The 18,837-nt window shown below is 48.4% G+C and overlaps 1 protein-coding gene across 1 annotated transcript in view; it reads right to left on the reverse strand.

Annotated features, from left to right (window-relative positions):
- Positions 1-8,471, reverse strand: part of ELN (elastin) — a 186,656-nt gene extending 178,185 nt beyond the window's left edge. The window contains exons 1-3 of the mRNA XM_044675622.1: positions 8,368-8,471; positions 7,998-8,100; positions 7,614-7,689 (exon numbers count right to left, since the gene is read on the reverse strand). Coding sequence (XP_044531557.1) covers positions 7,614-7,689; positions 7,998-8,100; positions 8,368-8,471 — 283 coding nt within the window. The remainder of the gene's footprint in view (positions 1-7,613; positions 7,690-7,997; positions 8,101-8,367) is intronic.
- Between the last annotated feature and the right edge of the window lie 10,366 nt (positions 8,472-18,837).

The raw sequence follows: 18,837 nt of genomic DNA on the forward strand, positions 1-18,837 counted from the left end.
CATTGTTAGTGGAATTGTTAATTGATCCAATCATTCTGGAGGTCAATTTGGAACTATACCCAAAGGGCTTTAAAACAATCCAGTAATACCACTACTAAGTCTGTATCCCAAAGAGATTAGAAAAAAAGGTACAATGATCTACTTGTATAAAAATATTTATAGCTACTCTTTTTGTGGTGGAAAAGAATTGGAAATTGAAGGAATGTCCATCAATTGAGGAACAGTTGAACAAATTGTGGTATATGACAGTGATGGAACACTCTTGTGCTATAAGAAATAATGAACAGGTGATTTCAGAAACAGCTGGAAAGATCTTCATGGACTGATGCAGAATGAAATAAGCAGAACCAGAAAAGCATTGTATGCAGTAACAGTAATATTGTATGGTGATCAACTGGATAGACTTTGCTACTCAGTAATATTATGATCCAGGACATTTCTGAAGGGCTTATGACAAAGAATGTGACCCACTTCCAAAGAAAGAACTATTGGAGTGGGAATGAAGGCCAAAGCATACTATTTTTCACTTTATTTTATTTGGGTTTATATTTGGGGGTTTTGGTTTTATATGATTATTCTCTTATAAAAATGAACAACATGGAAATATATTTTATATGATAATATATGCATAACCCAGATCAAAGTGCTTACCTTCTTTAGGAGGGGGAAGGGAAGGGAGGTAGGGAGACAATTTGGATCATATAATTTCAGAAAATTCATGTGGAAAATTGTTACTACATATAATTGGTAAAATAAAATATCTTTACAAAAATGAATTATATTTTTTTCAATGATTAAACATTTATTTTGTCTCTCCTTTCTGCCTCTTCTCCTTGCCCCCCCCCATTAAATAAGAAAAACAAAGTTTATGAAACAAATCTTCATAGATAAGCAAAACAGATGCTCCCATTGGCCACATCCAATGACATCTCAACCCAAATCCTTTTTTTAAAAAAAACAAAACCCTTAGCTTTTGTCTTTGGATCTATAATAAGTATTTGTTCCAAGGGAGAAGAGCAGTAAGGGCTAGGCAATTGTGTTTAAGTGACTTGGTTAGGGTCACACAGCAAGGACATATCTGAGGCCAGATTTGAACCCAGGACCTCCTGTCTCTAGGCCAGATTTTATCCTCTGAGACATCTAGCTGCCCCCTCTTAAACCCTTTGACTTAGCTTTAGTGATGTTCTTGGGGGAAGGAAGTGACTTGATCTTCATTCTTGTTGCACCTTCTCTTGTAGCATCTTGGCCTTTGCCCTGTCTGAGCACTATGGAAGCCCCTCCAAACTGGGACATCCATCCCTTGCTGCTAAGGTGTGGAAAGTCTAGCCTCAGGGCAGGATCCCAGAACCTGAGCTCCACACAGTAGAAGGGAGAGCCCTGAGCTCAGAGCCCAGAGCAAAGGCAGCAGAAGGGGGAATAATGGCCCCCAAACAGAGCTCAGCTGAACTCTCAGTCTCTGGGGATGGATGGCACCATCATTCACAGCCTCCCATTCTGGAAGCTTGGTCTTGTTTCCATCATTAGATTGTGAACCCCTTGAGAACCAGGAGAACAACAGATACAGAATTAGCATATTTGTGAAGACAAACTCTGAAGGAATGACCCACCGACATCCCCAATATTCCGCAGGACCAATAATGAAGCATGCCACCACCTTTCTGTTTTTTTTTTCTTAAACCCCTCACCTTCCATCTAAAAGCCTGTACTGTGTGTTGGTTCCAAGGCAGAAGAGTGGCAAAGGCTAGGCAATGGTGGGGTTAAGTGACTTATGCAGGGTCACACAACTAGGAAGTATCTGAGGTCATGTTTAAACCCAGGACCTCCTATCTCTAGGTATAAACCACCTTGCTGCCCCACCACCTACTTGCTAAATAAAAGGCGATGGTAGGCGGACAGCAAGCACTTATTAAATGTTTACTGTATGCCAAGAACTCTGCTAAGTGTCCATTGTATATTAATAAAGAAAAAATTAATAAAGAAAAAATTTAATAGAGAAAAAACTAGAGGGGCAGCTGGGTAGCTCAGTGGATCGAAAGCCAGACCTAGAGACGGGAGGTCCTAGGTTCAGATCCGGCCTCAGACACTTCCCAGCTGTGTGACCCTGGGCAAGTCACTTGACCCCCATTGCCTACCCTTACCACTCTTCCACCTATAAATCAATAAACAGAAGTTAAGGGTTTGAAAAAAAAACTAAAAAAAAAAATAGAGAAAAAACTAGATATCACATTCTTTTCTTAATTGTAATTTTTTTCAATGAACAAAAATCTATGTCCTATCTCTCTACTTCCTCCTCCCCTCTCCCATTAAAAAGAAAAACCCAGACCATGAACAAAGACACAGAGACAAGCAAAGCAAATGACCACATTGGCCACATTCAAAAAGTTAACTTTTTACTTGGGATCCCGGGTCCTTCATTCCCCTCCTGGAAAGTGTTAGAAGGTCCTAGTTCCCCCGGGGGGAGCTGGGGGAGACTGGAAAATTCTTCCTGAGGCAGGTGACACTTGCTCTGAGTTGTGAAGGGAGCCAGGGGGTCAACAAAGTAAAGGCAAAAGGGTGAGAGGTGGAGTTCTGTATGAGGAATGCCAGTTGGCCAACATGCAATATGGCGGCCATCTAGAGTGTGGAGAGCTTCGCGGTACTTTAATTGCCAAATAGTTAAGGAGCCAGGTTGTGAAGAGACTTTTAAATGCCAAACAGAGGAGTTTATATTTGATTTTAGGGAACAGGAAAGGGCTGGTATTTACTAAACGCCTGTGTTATTGCAATAGCCTTCTGTCATCACCCTCTCCCCCCTTCGATCCGTTAGCATCCAAACTGTTCTTACACATATATGCAGATATAACCTGTATCCAAGAATCTCCGAACTTTGAGTTAACACGGACTGGCTTCAGTATTGAGGATTTAAAAAACATTCTATCTCTTTGGATTCTTTGGCCCCTAGCCTGAGCTCCCTGTGGAAAACTGGGAAATCTTGGAACAGCTCCATTATAACTCATGTCTAGATCTCCTGAAATCTAAGTAAAAGTGTCCATTGTTCCCCTACAAGCATTTGAGGTAACAATGCATATACTGTGTATAGGACAGTTTGTCTTTAAAAACACTTATCTTCTGTCATAGTATCATTTTAAAAAAAATCCTTTAAATGCCTTGGGTTTGCCTTACCTTCTTCCAAGGCAGAAGAACAATAAAGGCTAGGAAACTGGGATTAAGTGACTTGCCCAAGGTCACACAGATAAGCAAGTAGCTGAGGCCAGCTTTGAGCCCAGGACCTCCTGTCTCTAGCCCTGGCTCTCATTCCATTGAGCCACCTAGTTGCCTCTCTTAGTATCAGTGCTAAGAAAGAAGAATGGCAAGGCATAGGCAATCAGGATTAAGTGACTTGTCTAGGGTCACATAGCTAGGAAGTATTGGAGTCCAAATTTGAACCCAGGTCATCCTGACTCCAGGTCTAGGACTCTATCCACTATGCTACCTACTCGCCCCCCACTTTTTTGGCCCAAAATATGGATAATAGAAAAAACTTAATAGCCAATAAAGAATCAATATAATTCCATTTCTTCTTCACCTGCTTCTTTAGGTCCCCATAAATTCCTCCAGACTCTAGAACTACTCTTAGAAGGGAAGTTAACTTGAGGTTGCAAGAGAGACCTTTGATAAAAATCCTTTTATCATTGCAGAGACCCATATAAGTATCTAGCTTTATGGTACTTTCCTAGACCCCTCCCAACCTAGTAAACAAAATGAACTTGGGTAGTTAGAGAGGAAACCTTTTCTCATTGAGTTTGCTCTCTTTTGACCATTTATCATAAGAGCAGAGGGCAAAGTGGAAAGAGAGCCACTCTTGGAGAGGAAAGGTCCTGGGTTCAATCTGGCCTCAGACTCTGCCTAGCTGTGTGACCCTGAGCAAGTCACTTAACCCCCATTGCTTAGCCCTAACTGCTCTTCTGCCTTGGAACCAATACTTTTATCAATTCCAAGACAGAAAGTAAGGGTGTTTGGGGAAAAAAAGAGCATATGGCAAAGCCCAGATCTTTTGCCATTCTATGTATCAAGGTTTGGTTTCTCTGCTGTTCTCCTAGTTTCAATGATCTCACGAGCAATTCTCTTCTCCCAAGAGCCTCTCTTTTTTCATTATACGATTAGATTTAGGAATTCTCAAAATAGGGGTTAATGGAGAGGCAAACCCTTAGCCAACACTGCCTAAGACTACTCCATCTCCTAGAAGACTGGGGTTCAGGAACATGTCCATTATGGGGTGGCATGGTTTGCTTCTCCAGACACTGCCTCTCCAGAGCTGGACCTGGTCCCTGGGGTCCAAGAACTGGGGTTATTCTCTCTTGCTCCCCATGGCTGCCTTCTCTGCTGCTGATGTGGAAGATGGAAAGGCCAGCCAGTCCCTAGGGGAGAGTGCTCCATGGGGGTTAAAGTCCATTTCGCAAGCAGGTCTCTCTTCTTTCTTCTGATAAGAGAAAAAGCCACTTTCCCCCCTCAGACTCTAGCATGACTCTGACCCATATGGAGAAGCCCATTCATTCATCCCTCTTCAGTGCTAGAACTGTCTGAGCCTGTTCTCACCAAAGAGCAGGACTGATCAGTTCTTCCCCAGTGTTCTCAAGGCATTCAAGATGGCGCCATGGGGAACAGATATGACCAGTCTCTAATGAAGGTGTAGTGATGTCTTATAAGCTGACCACGTTAAAATGACCGAATGCTTCCTCCATTCAAAGTCCTTCAATGACTGCCAAGGGAAAAATCTCCATTCAATAAAGCTCAACCCCCTGGCAATCAAAACCAGTCACAACCTGGCACCAGCCTACATTTCTACCTCATTTTAGATAGTCCTGGCCAGGATGACTCTCTGTCCTATACGCCGTGGTGTAAGAAGGGGAAACTAGATATTAACTCGATTTCAAAATAAATAGACCCAAGTCAAGATGACTTTTATGGAAGTTTATTTACAATTAGGGAAGTTGAAAGTAGGGAAATTGAGAAAGAGAAACTCTGGCCCGAACCAGAGGTCTGGACCAGGTAAGAATTTAGAGGCCCAGCAGAGGTGAATTAAACAAGACTTCTAGCCACAAGGCCTTTTACAATTAGAGTGGCAAGAGAGGCCTCCCTGAGGCTGGAGCCTCCAGAAACTCCAAGGGAGGAGAAAGGAAGTCAGCAGAGATCCTTCAACACCAAGTTCAAAGCACCAACTGCCTCCACAGGCAGTTACCATCACATTTAAAAGGTAGCATCTTTCGTCACTTCCTGCATCCACCTCCAATTTCAAGTGGACAAATGGCAGCCTCAACACTGTTTTTGGACTGCCCAAAGGGCAGTCCCTTGTTTTTGATTTGTTACTTATTGTCACGTGTGGGTCACAGACCTTCCCCTCCCCACTTAATTCTAAGTTGGGTGGGGTGACATCATTTCTGATGGCTAGAGTCTAAACAAGGAATGAGGATGAGCTAATTCCATTTACACGATGGTACCCTACCTGCCCCAAGTATCTCCTATCTTTGCCTTTGAATTTCTGTCCCTCTAACTCAAAGGCCTACTTCTTCCAGGAAGTTCTCTTTGATTCCATCTTGGAGTCAATGCTGTGTATTAGTTCCAAGGAAAAAGAGTGGTAAGGGCTAGGCAATGGGGGTCAAATGACTTGCCCAGGGTCACATAGCTGGGAGGTGTCTGAGGTCACATTTGAACCCAGGACCTCCCATCTCTAGGCCTAGCTCTCAATCCACTGAGCTACCCAGCTGCCCTTGTCTCTTTGATTTTCTGCCTCACTCCCCACCCCATCCCCATGTATCCCTAGGTAGCACCTGACTGTCTCTGACTCTCACTGAAGCACTTACAATATATGCTTATGTTTCCTAGTTTTCTGTGTTTGTATCTTATCACTTAGTGATTCAGATACTATATGTGTATTTATGTATATGTTGTTCACTTGTTTCGGTTGTGTCTGACTCTTTGTGACCCAATTTGGGGTCTTTTTGGCAAAGATACTAAAGTACTTTGCTATTTCCTTCTCCAGCTCATTTTACAGATGAGGAAACTGAGGCCAAGAGGATTTTAGGTTTTCTTGGCAGAGATACTGGAGTACTTTGCTATTTCTTTCTTCAGCTCATTTTACAGTTGAGGAAACTGAGGCAAACAGGATAAAATGCCTTGTCCAGGGTCACTTAGCTAGTAAGTATCTGAGACCAGATTTGAACTCAGGAAGATGAGTCATCCTGACTTCAGGACCAGCACTCTCTCCACTGTTCCACCTACATAGATAGAACTACACACATTTATGTTTATATGTGTACATATACACATATGTAGTGTGTTTGTGTGTGTGTTCCTTGACATGGAACCCAGAACCTCAAGGCTCAAGCATTGGTCAATAGAAATGCCTCGGTCCAGAAAGAATGCTCTCCACATCCAGAGGAAGAACTGTGGGAGCAGACACAGAAGAAAAACAACTGCTTGATCACATGGTTTGATGGGGATATGATTGGGGGATGTAGACTCTAAATGATCGCCCTAATGCAAATATTAATAATATGGAAATAGGTCTTGATCAATGACACGTGTAAAACCCAGTGGAATTGCTCATTGGCTATGGGAGGGGGAGGGAAGGGAAAGAACATGAATCATGTAACCATGGAAAAATATTCATTAATGAATTAGACAAAAAAAAAAAGAAAAAGAAAGAAATGCCTCTGTCCAGATCCTGGCCCCACTCATCTTACTGGCCTTAGTATGCATTTCTCCTCTTCAAAGCTCTACAGTTCAGCTAGCCCAGTCTTCCCACTCTTTCTCCCACATAACACTTCATCTCTCACCTCCAAACCGTTGCCCTGGCTCTTCCCAATGGCCTGGAATGCTCAGCCTCCCTAGATTTTGGCCTCTTCAAATCCCTTCAGCCAAAGCACCCCCTTGTACCCTTTGGGCAGTCAAGGAAGCTGAAGGCCCCCTCAGCACTGTGTCTTTAAATGCATGAAGTCACATACAGAGGGTGACAATGCCAGCCAGCTCTCCTGAAGGGGGAGATCCATCCATCCAAGAACAGAATCTCGGTTGGGCATGAAGCCTTCCTTTATCCTCTCTGTCCCAGCCAGTGCCTCAGTTCCCAAACGCTGCTCTCTTTAGCCCGGGGAGCTTTTCTGCCTCCCTTGAATGGGCTGGTTCTCTCTAACAGACTCTCCAAGGAGCCTCTTGAGGGCAGGATCCATTCAGAGACGAGTACAGTCCTGGCTTCCTAAAAGCCTGGGGTTGGAGGGCCCAGAACATGGAAGTGTTCTAGATCGGTGGTTCTAGAAAGCAGACTTAAAACCCAAAGTCCAGCGTGCCACCCCCCCCCCCCCCCGGCCCCAGATCTGGACCCTGAGAGGCAGGAAGAGCCTCCAGGGCTGTGTCAGGGAGCAAGGGGACCCGGGCCTGGCCCCGGCCCCTGAGGCTCAGCCTTCTTCCTGGCTCGCAGGAACCACAAGCCCCAGAAGGGCGGGCAGGCGGGCCGGCCCGGGAGCCCCACACCGGGAGAGGCTGCGATTGTTTCTGCAAACGAGCTGGGGATGAGGTGACCCCTGACTGGGTGCCAGGAAGCCTCTTAGTGAGGGCAGACGGGCCTACAGGAAACATACAATCTGTCAGCGCGGCCCCGGGATGGGCTGGAGCCCAGACGGCGAGGCCCCCCGGCAACATGAGCTGCGTGACGGCCTGAGGGGATGGGGGGGGGGGGATGGGACGGAAGGCCCTCGCGGAGGCCCGCCTCCCCCACAGCTCCCAGGCCAGGCCTGTCCTAAGCAGGGGGCCCGGGGGTGGGGGTGGGCGTCCCCGCTCTCAGGACCTCCCAGCCTGAGGCCGCTGCCCGTCCTCTGCGAGCCTCGCGTCTGGGGTCGTACATACCTAAAAGCTCCAGAGCGCCGGGCCAAAGACAATATAGACGGGCCATCCCTGATTAGTCGCAGATGTGCCGAGATCTGTCTCCTCCATTCCCTCACTCTCGGCCCCAAGGGGCTCCTTACCTTCTCCGTCTTCCTACTCCGGAGCGGGGCCTGCAGACTGCTGGCTGGGGAAGGGGCTGGCGGGAGCGCGGAGCGAGCGGGGATCTGGGTCGGGCTCGGAGCCCTGGGCCCCATCCAACGAGGAAAAGCTGGGAGTCGGCAGGCCGGGGCTCTCCCTCGGGGGTCCCTTTCCATTCCGTGGAGCTGTTGGTGACCTTAGGCAAGTCACTTCCCATCTTCTCCACGGAGGGGACGCTGGCCTACCAGGAGGCAGTCTTGGGTTCGAATCCTGTCTCAGAACCCTAAATAGCCGCGGCTCCCCGCGGAAGCTGCCGGCTTGGAATCTGGAGATCGATCGCCCATGAGAGCTCGCCAGGGGGCAAGGACAGACCTGGGGTCTCCAGATGTGAAGCGGACAGAGCTATGGAAGACGCAGGCCTCGTCTCTGAATCTCTGCTCCTTGGAGCTCTCCGGCCCCGACAGCTGTAGCTCCATAATCCTGGCTGCGGAAGAACACGGCGGGGATGCGATGGCAGTGGATGGGGGGCCCAGAGCAGCCCCTCCTTCATCCCCACGGAGTTCCCCAGCATGGACTATTGTCTGGAAATCCTCGAGTCCCTGCCCGCCCCGGGGAGCTTCTCCTCCATCGCGATCGGCCCTACCAAAATACGGTCAAGAGGATTCGTGCCCAGAGAAAGGGAGCTGCGGGAGAGCCGCGGAGCCTGGTCTCTGCCACTCGCCAGCCTTGACTCCATTCCATAAGCATAGCCGGAGAGCCTGCCCTGAGCAGGGCATGGCGGGTAGCCCCCGGGCGGGTCTCCAGGCCCTTCTCTCTCTCCGCATCCCCTCCGGCTCCATCCAAACTCCTCTGTTCATCCCTGAAAGTTCCCTCAGGGCCCAGATCCAGCCCCCTTTGCCGGCTTGGTGTGCCTCCCTCCTGGGCTCTGTGGTCCGGCCCAATGGGCCTTCCAGCAGGAGACTGGGCGACCAGGGGCTGAGCCTTTGGTCCAGCCGTCCCTCAATCCGGGAGGGCTCCCTGTCCTTCCCCCGCTCAGCCCAAGTGTTTTCTGCAGACTCCTTACCTTATCCCCACTCCAGGGCAGCCCCCTGCGGGCTCCTCAGACCCTCCTCCCATTCTCTGCTGCCCCAATCACTGTGGGGTCTGCACATACAAGTACAGATACATACGTGTGCCGGTCTGTGTCTCTACACACCCCTACATACGTATCTGTCTACTGACAGCTCCTTATCACAGACACATAATGCAATCATGCCTGCTCATACGTGTCTCTTCGACCACGGACACACACGCTCACACACACATGTACAGCTCCTTGAGGGCAAGGACTTCCTCGAGCCTTGCTCATTGGAGGAAAGATACAGAAACACCCGAGCTCGTGTTTTTTACCTTCAGGAGACTCTCCTGGGAGTGAGGAGCAGAGAAGAACCCGCGCATGTACTTGTCTGGGTGTCACGTATGAAATAAAGATCGTCATTTCAAGGGAGACAGACGGCCCCAATAACTGGGGGGGGGGCGGGCTGGGCCTCTGCCAGGGCACAGGCTGCCCCAGAGGAGGCTCAGCCCCCCGGGGCCTTCCTGGTTTTCTCCCCGGAGCTTGCCGTCTCCCATGGGTGATATGCCCGGCAGTGGACGAAAGCCCTCTCTGGTCAGTAACGAGGAGGGACAACTGAGTCTCTGCGCTGGAAGGGGCTCAGGCCGAGCGGTGGGTCGGGTCCAGGCCCTGCCGGAGCAGGAGTCGCCCCTCCAAAAACACTTATCCAAAGTCTGCCTGGAAGTGTCCAAAGCCGGCTCTCCAGGGGCGGCAGGATGGCCTTGGATGGCTCCCCTCGTTCCGTGTTTTTCCTTCCCTCCAGCCAACATCTTTCACCCGACTTACTGTCCGCCCTCCAACTCTTGTCTAATTTCTCTTCCTCGTGACACCCCTCAAATGCTTCTGGACAAGCCATCATGTCTCTCTTCCCCCCCAACTCGTCTCCAGGCCAGCCAGCCTTGGTTCCTTCCATCCGTCCCTCCACGGCATGAACTTGAACCCTTCTTCCATCCCAAGCCCCCTTCTCTGGATGCCCCCCAGTGTATCGACGCCCTTTCTAAAAAAGGCAGCCCCCCAATTTGGACATCCCGGCCAACCAGTCTAGTAAGCACTCCAAAACTGGGTCTTTAGCCCAAGGGCAAAATCTAAACAGTCCCTCCCCCTCAAGGAGCTTACACTAGGGCAGAATGGAGCCAGACAGGGTAGGTTCACCCATCTTACAGGCGAGAAAACTGAGGCTTGGAGAAATCATACAATCCCCCCAGAGTTAGAATGGAGCACAGAGGACACTGAGTTCAGCCCCCTTCTTTTACAGAAGACCAGGAAGGTGAAGGGGTTGGCCCAATGTCACATAGCATCTGAGGTGGGATTTGAACCCAGGTCCTCTGAGTCCAGAGCCAGCGTTCTTTACACTTGGTGCCCAAATTCACATGGCTGGCTAGTGAGTGACTCAAGATCTATTACCAGGATTTCCTGTCTTTTTGTGGTATAATGGAAAGACTGCAGGGGAGCTGGGTTCAATTCCTGCCAAACTGAAATGACCATGCTTAATCTCTGTAGGTCCCAGTTTCTCCTCTATAAAATGAAGGGATTGGGCTAGAAGGCCTCTGAGTCCCATTTGCCCAAACCCAGTTCTAGAGCTACAATCCTAGGTCACTTCCTAGGTCTTTGCCTCAGTTTCCCCCTCTGAAAAATGAAAAGGTTGGGCTAACAACCTCCGAGGTCCCCTACAACTCTTATGATGTCTATAATCTATGTTTTTGAAAAACAAAGGGATTGGGCTGGATGGCCTCTGGGGCCCTGTGCAGCTCTAGAGCAATAATCACAGGTCATTTCCTAGCTCTTTGCCTCAGTTTCTCCCTCTGAAAAATGAAAAGGTTGGGCTAGCAACCTCCGAGGTCCCCTACAACTCTCATGATGTCCATCATCTATGTTCCACGCTGCATAGTTTCAGCCTGTCTCAAAGATCCTTTGGGGAGAAGGGTTGGAGCTATGATTTCATATGTATAGGGAACTCCCACATGGGAAAACCCCCTCCACCAATGCAAGAGTCCATCTTTGCTGCCGCTTTTTGTCTTAGAGCATTGCCTGGAGCACTGAGTTAAGTGACTTGCACAGAGTCACAGCGCCAGGAGATGTAGGTTCAAATCCAGCCCTTCCCATCTTGGAAATAGACCCTCCAAGGTCCCTCCCGGCTCTGAAATTCCATAAAAATGGTTCTAAGTGTAAATCGAATGTCCCTCCTCCCGCTAATTGAGTTCTCTCCCTCTCCACCCCCCTAAAAACCAAAGCCAAACCCCAAACCCCACAATGGGTTGAGCTGGCATAGCCAGAGGAGAGTTCGGGGGTCTGGATACAAACGCTGAGTCCATCTCTTGCTTGTTGGGTTTTTCTGGGGCTCTTAAATGAGAAGTTAGATCTCTGAGGTCCAAGGGGCTCCCCCTGAGCCTGGGATTAGGGGTGTCTTAAAAGGGAAAAACAGTCCAGAGTGATGACTTTGGGGGTCCCAAAAGGAGGCAATTTGACCTAATTCACCTTCGTGAGGGGTTTGTCTTCTCTGGAGTCTGGGGGTCCCTTTCTTCTTGCCCTCTTTGGAGTCTCCACCAAACCTCGCTGCCGAAGCCCCCCAAGAGTGAAAGCCTGAGCCCCAAGGTCTTGATGGCTTTGGTTCCCTGACCCTGTCTGAAGCTGAGCCTGCTCTCCCCTCCCACTCCAGCCCTCTTCACCCTTCCAAGCTTGGATCTTGGGTGATGTGTCCGGGCGCCACCTCCTCGGGCCTCTCAGTCTCTGCTGCTTTCCAGGTTCCTCTGGCCCGTGGGCCTCCCCTGGCCCCAGATTCCTCCTCTTCCCAGAATCAGAGCATCTCAGAGTTGGAAGGGGCCTCAGAGGCCATCCAGTACAACCAACACACGCACAAAAATCTCCTTCACACTACTGATGTAGCCTCAGTTTCCTCATCTGTTAAATGGGGATAATAACCATCCCTACCCCACCGGGTGATGGTGAGAATAACATATGGAAAACTCTTTGTAAACAATATATAAATGCCAACTACCATTATTGTTGTTATTATTATTATTATTATATTTTTTTAAACCCTTAACTTCTGTGTATTGGCTCCTAGGTGGAAGAGTGGTAAGGGTGGGCAATGGGGGTCAAGTGACTTGCCCAGGGTCACACAGTTAGGAAGTGTCTGAGGCCGGATTTGAACCCAGGACCTCCCGTCTCTAGGCCTGACTCTCTATCCACTGAGCTACCCAGCTGCCCCCTATTGTTATTATTATTAATAGCCTTTGCCGAAGACATCCGGTCAGGGGGAACTTTTGGGCAACTCTAATCGTGTGGAAGCTTTTCCTGATGTTGAGCAGAACTCTACCAAACCCCGGGGCCAAGCAGAGCAAGTCGAACCCCTTTCCCACAGGGCATCCCTTCAAATAGTAAAAGCTGTTTGATGAGAAATAGTTTTTAAAGTAACTAGTAAAGATGGAGTAAAAACAAGTCAAGGTGAACAAATATTATGACTGAGACGGTGAGCAAGGTAGCTCAGGGGATAGAGAACCTGGTCTGGAGGCAGGCGGATCTGGGTTCAAATCTAGCCTCAGATACTTCCTAGCTATGTGGCCCTGGACAAGTCACTCCGATTGGCTCGCCTGAGCTGTTCTTCTGGCTTAGAATTAATACCAAGACAGAAAGTAAGAGTTAAAAAAATGTGAACAAGATGATACATAGTCGTGATGGTTAACAACCCCTGAATCGGTTCTTCTCCAAGCTAAGCACCTCCAGTTCCCTCAACCCCTTCTCTAGGGCATGCACTCTAGGCCCCTGGCCCCATGGCTGACCTCCTCTGGACGCTCTCCAGCTCACTGATGCCCTCCCTAGAAAAGGCCAGAGTCCATTTCCACACGGCTGTCCTGTGGCTATTTTTCTGACTTGAGCTGTTTCTTGATCTTGTCCCCAAACTACAACAGAGCCTCCTTCCCTGTCTTCTTGGCCTCTTAGAATGGAAGCTCCTTGAGGGCAGGAGCTAGCTTGAATCTGTATGTGTATCCCCAGCACTTAGCACAGTGACTTGTCCTTGCTTATTCATTCATTTCAGACAAACCTAGGATACTGTGCCTCAATGCCTCTGGCCTTAGGCCATTTCTTTTTTAGGTTGGCTATTGGCCCTTCACATTCAAGCCTCTGGGGGTTGAGGAAAACCCTGTTTGCCTCAGTTTCCTCATCTGTAAAAGGAGCTGGAAAAGGAAATGGCAAACCACTCCAGGGTCTTAGCTATGTGACCCTGGACAAGTCACATGACTCTGTTTGCCTCAGTTTCCTCATCTGTAAAAGGAGCTGGAAAAGGATAATGGCAAACCAGTCCAAGGTCTTAGCTGTGTGACCCTGGTCAAGTCACATAACCCTGTTTGCCTCAGTTTCCTCCTCTGTAAAATGAGTTGGAGAAGGAAGTGACACAAAGCGCAGGGGTCACAGAATTGGTTGGACACGACTGAAATGACCCCACAACGACACTACCTCAATATCCTCTTTTACCCTTCCACTAGCAAGACACCTATTCAGCTCCCCTCGTCTGGCAAGACATCCATCCCACACCCTTCCCAACTCATTCCACAAGACTCTAGAGTCGCTGAGTTGGCAACTCAACTGAATTGACAAAAATTCAAAGTCTAACCCGATCAAGAATCTTGTCTACAACATTCCCAACACTGCTCATCCCTCCCTGGCTCCCAGCCCTGAAGAAGACAAAGGGAACTCCTGCCTCTCAAGGCAGTCCTTTCTCCTTTCAGGAACTGTTGGGAAGTTTCCCCCCTAATCAAGCCCGAGTTTGCTCCTGGAACTTTTACCCACTTAACTTTTCACTCTACCCTTCGAGGCCAAGCAGCATCCATCCAATTCTTCCCCTGGATGACAGCCCTTCAAATACTTGAAGACAGCAATCACGTTCCCCTGGAGTCTTCTCCTGGAGAAACAACCCCAGTTCTTTCAACCGCTCCCCGAATGGTGTGACCTCGGGCTCCTCTGGACATTCTCCGCTTGATCACGCCCTTCCTGGGCCGTTGACGCTTAGACCTGAGCATGGCTGCCCTAGATGTGTGTCCAGAGCACCCCATCACCTGGTCTAAAGTCCTACTAAATTCTCTGGCTTCCACGCCATGCTGGTAACTCTCTGGAGGCCGCCCCATAGCACCACGGAGGTGATCCTCAGAGCCGTGGGAGGTGACAGGAGTGAGAAGAGAGCCGGAAGAGACGTTGGCAGCTCCAAATCTTAAATTCCGTGTGCCACCCTGGGCAAAGGACCCAACTCTGGCCTTGGCTGCTCGATCTACAAACCCAGATCTGGCCTGATGGCTCCAAGTCAGGGGACATCTGGCTTTGAATCTTTCCTGGGACGCTTGCTAGTTGTGAGATCCTGCCCAAGTCACTTAACCTCTGTCTGCCTTAGTTTCCTCAACTGTAAATTGGGGATTATCGTAGTACCTACCTCCTGGGATTGTTGGAAGGATCAAGTGAGAGAATATTTATAAATTACCTGGAGACATGTTGTATGTGTGTATGTATACATATACATGCATAAACAAATACATGTATGTATTTAGATTAAACTCTATACTTATATACATTAGAAAATAAGTATTATAAGATTTAAAATTAATATCCAAATACTCCAAGTATATTTTATAAAGTTTATTAAAAGCCTCAGTAAAGAAACAAGCTTCCCTGACCACTCACGTGGGAAAAGAGAGTGCGAGGGGGGAGTTACAGCCATTTATAAACAGCACGTGAGGATGCAACGTGGATGAAAGGAAAGGGGATGCTGGGTGATGTAGTTCAGGGTAAACGTTTCTATTTACACATTATATGTACTTCAAAATACTTATATATACACACGCATAAACATACATGTATGTGTATGTAGATATAAATATATACTTAGACTAGATATTATACATATATTAGAAAATGAATATATACTTATAAATCTGAATATGAATTTATTTATCTATACACCCAAACATATCCCTGCTTATATATGTAGATTAGTATTATGTGTCTATATTTAAAATAAGTGTACATGCTTACAAGTATGCATGTATGTTCACATATGTGTACACATATATGAGCATTTATAATAAATATACTTAGATTGGATATTATTATATATATTTAAAAATAAGTATATATACTTAAAATACATATATATATATTTGTAGATGTGTTTGTATATATATGCATTTGTGTGTATATGTGGTAGCAAAGTCTGAAAAGGCAGTTTGGAAGAGGATTATAGAAGGCCTCGAATGCTAAAATGGCAAATTCAGATTACATCCTCCAGGCACTGGGGAGTCATTGAAGGTGGGAGAGCAGAGGAGCTTCAAATGGAAGGAAGGTCCCTTCCATGAATGAAGGAACTACTTGAGCTACCTGGGGGAAATCACTTCATTCCTCCCAGCCTCTCAATTTTCTCCTGTGTTTAGGCTGAAGAGGAGAGACTCAAGGAGGACCCAACAGTTCCATCTAAGAATCTGAAAGGCTATCTTGTGGAGGGGTGGGGAGACTTGTTCTGTCCAGCCTCAGTGGCTTTCACTGCTCCTTTCTCTTCTCTACTCACTTCTTATATTTGAGCAATCACAAGGTGTCTCTGATTCCTGACGTCATGGAAAGGAGAAGCCTTGATTTAGCTCCGTGGTATCACATTGGGGAAGGGCAGGAAGAATTTATTCTCCTCCTGTCTCCATTTGAGGGTTGGGGGAAGGAGGGATTGAGATGACCCATTGCACTATGGTGGAGAGAGGAGGGAGGAGAACCCAGGTCTTCTTGCTGAACTATGAATGGAAATTTTTGTCCCCTGAAGTAAGATGGGAGAGCTCAGTAGACAGAGATGAGACACCGAGGAAGAAGAAGCAAGCCCCTTGACCCTGAAAAGTGTCCACGCTGTAGAAGAAGGGAGGAAAGGAGAGGGGAATGCTGAGATCCAGGATGTAGACACCAAGGGAGAAGCATGCCCTGGAATGATGCGTCTCCTCCTATCTCTACCTACCCTCTCTTAGCTCTGGACTCCTGACCCAGAACTCAATTTCAGACTTTCCAGGGACCCTGTTCTCTCCTCCCTTGACCCCTGGCTATCCTACGGGCTCCTTTATAATGGCATAACATAATAGAAAGGGCATTGATTTGGAGTCAGGAGGACCTGGATTCAAATTTTACCTCTAATACTTAATACCTGCGTAACTCTGGGCAAATCACTCTGTTTTCTTGGCTCTAAGGTTTCTCCTCTTTAAAATGATGGCGTTGGACTCCATGGCCTCTAAGGACTCTCCCAGCTCTTGGTCTGTGATTCTATCATTTGGACTAACACCCTTGCCCTTGCTCCCTGCCAAGACCGCCCTGCTCCCCCTCCAAAGTTGGCTCTGGGCTCGAGTCTCCCCATCACTTCTCCACCACCAACAAGCCATCCTGGACCAGCCCCACGCAGCTGGAGCTCGCCTTCCCTTTGAATCTCCGTCACACTGAGCCCACAGATCTGTTTGCACTGGGCTGGTTTCCCCTTGTTTATGTTATTCTGTAAGCGCATAATGTTCTTGCTTTTTTCTGGAGTGTCACTTCAACTTTCCATCCAAAGAGAAGTCCTTGAGGGCAGGGGCTGTGTCTCCCCCACCAGACTAGGAGTTCCTTGAAGCCACGGTGAGTCTGTGCCTCAGTTAAGTTCAATACAACTCTACCAATGTCGAAACCTGCTATGGAGGAGGTCCAGTGCTAGGTCTGGGGAACACAAAGACGGTGAGGAACAGGAGAGTCCTCGAGAACCTTGTCTTCTCCTGGGGGGCACGACGGATGGACAAATAAAGCCATATAAACTATAAACCAGGTAAGAGGGAGGAGAGGAAAGGTGGGGAGTTGAATGAAGGCTGACTGCGCCACTCTGCAGAGATTGGGGTCCCCTCTGAGGGCAGAGGCTCTCCCGGCCACAAGAGCCCAGGAGGAGGTCACTTCTTCCCAGACCCACAATCCTCCAGTCACGCTATAGCAGCTAGCGTCTGGGCATCCGCACTTGCTAGATGCTTCAGGGATGGGTTTCCCTGGCTCTGAGAGGAACTCCTTCCCTTCTCCTCCCCATAGACTGGGCCAGGGAAGCTCTCCATGCCAGCTGCACAGCCTGGGTCTGGTGCCCAGGGGGAATGGCCCCGCTCTGCCCACCCTGAGCCTCTTTGGGATGAGGAGGTGGGAATCACAGCCAGGGTGCGTTCCTTGGCAAGGGCTCTGGCTGGTCACTGAGGTGGGGGAATGTTTCAGTCTATTATTTAGACTGGCTCTTAAAAAAAATTCCCCCCAAACACACAGTGTTCTGCACAATGAGCGGCCGCCCAAAGGCTCGGTGCTCCCTCCTAGAGCTTGGCAAGAGCTTCCTCAAGTTCTCCCCCACCCCCTGATCCCTCAGACGCCCTGCCTCCGCCCTCTTCAGAGAAGCCTGTTCCTGTCAGCCAGGGCAGGACACTCAGGAAAGTCTAGGTGTCTGTCTGTCTGTCTGTCTGCCTTTGGCCCAATAAGACCTTTTTTGGTCTCTATGAGCCCAGGACCAGATCAGGGAGCCTTGGGGGGTGGGGACAGGGGGGGAGAACAGCTGGGCTCTGACCTTCATGTACTCAGGGCTGGGGATGGCCTCGGCCCCTATTCCCTGATCTGGGATGGGTGGTGGGGGGATCTGCTGGATGGTAAAGAGAGAATCATGGGCCCTGATCTCAACCTGGAAGGGTTCCTAGAGGCCTTCCTCTTCTGGACCTCCAGAGAAATTCAGGGATTTGTCTACCTAGTAAGCATCAGAGGCAGAATTTGAACCCAAGTCCCCAGACCCCAGAGTTGCTGTTCTTTCTATGTCAGGGACTTGTCAGAGGTCAAAGTCTCACAGAGCCAAGCACCCTGGGTCACTGGTGGAGTCGCTTAAATACACCGTGCCTCAGTTTCTTTTTTGGCCACTTTCAGTTTCGCTGATGTGTTTTGTTTACACGTTATCAGTGTTGCCAGATCATTCCCACTTTATGAGAAGTCTCTCGAAACAAGGCAATAATGAAGTAAAACGAACAATGCGGTGACTTCATCTGAAAATGAACGAAGCATTCCATGTCCCTGACACCCGTGTATCTCTCAGTTTCTATAAGTGAACAGAAATCAAGGCTCCCCTCCCTTCCTCTTGCCCCTTAGCCCTTTGGGGGGAAAGGAGGAAACAACATTTCTTGGGACAAATGTGCATGGTCAAGCAAAACGAATTCCCCCAATGGGCTGTAGAGCATACACACATGAGTGTATTTGTGAATAGATATGTACATATAAAATACACATACATGTGGATATACATGCATGCATATACACACAAGTATACACTGGGGGCACCTAGGAGGCACAGGGGACAGAGTACAGGAGAGTCAGGAAGACTTGAGTTCAAATATGGCCCCAGACACTAGTCACTGTGTGACCCTGGGCAAGTCACTTCACCCTATTTGCCTCAGTTTCCCCATCTGTAAAATGAACTGGAGAAGGAAATGGCCAACCACTCCAGTATCTCTGCCAAGAAAACCCCAAATGAGGACATGAAGTCCTATACCTCCTATCCGCATGATCCGAGGTAAATCATGTCATCCTGTTTGCCTCAGTTTCCTCATTTGTAAAATGAGCTGGAGGAAGAAATGGCAAGCCACTTCCTATCTGCATGACCCTAGGCAAGTCATTGAATCCTTTTGCCTCAGTTTCCTTATCTGCAAAATGAGCTGGACAAGGAAATGGCCAACCACTTCAGTAAATGCCCAAATGGGGAC

The sequence above is a fragment of the Gracilinanus agilis genome, chromosome 4 (genome assembly GCF_016433145.1).
Source record: "Gracilinanus agilis isolate LMUSP501 chromosome 4, AgileGrace, whole genome shotgun sequence".
Classification (NCBI taxonomy): Eukaryota; Metazoa; Chordata; class Mammalia; order Didelphimorphia; family Didelphidae; genus Gracilinanus; species Gracilinanus agilis.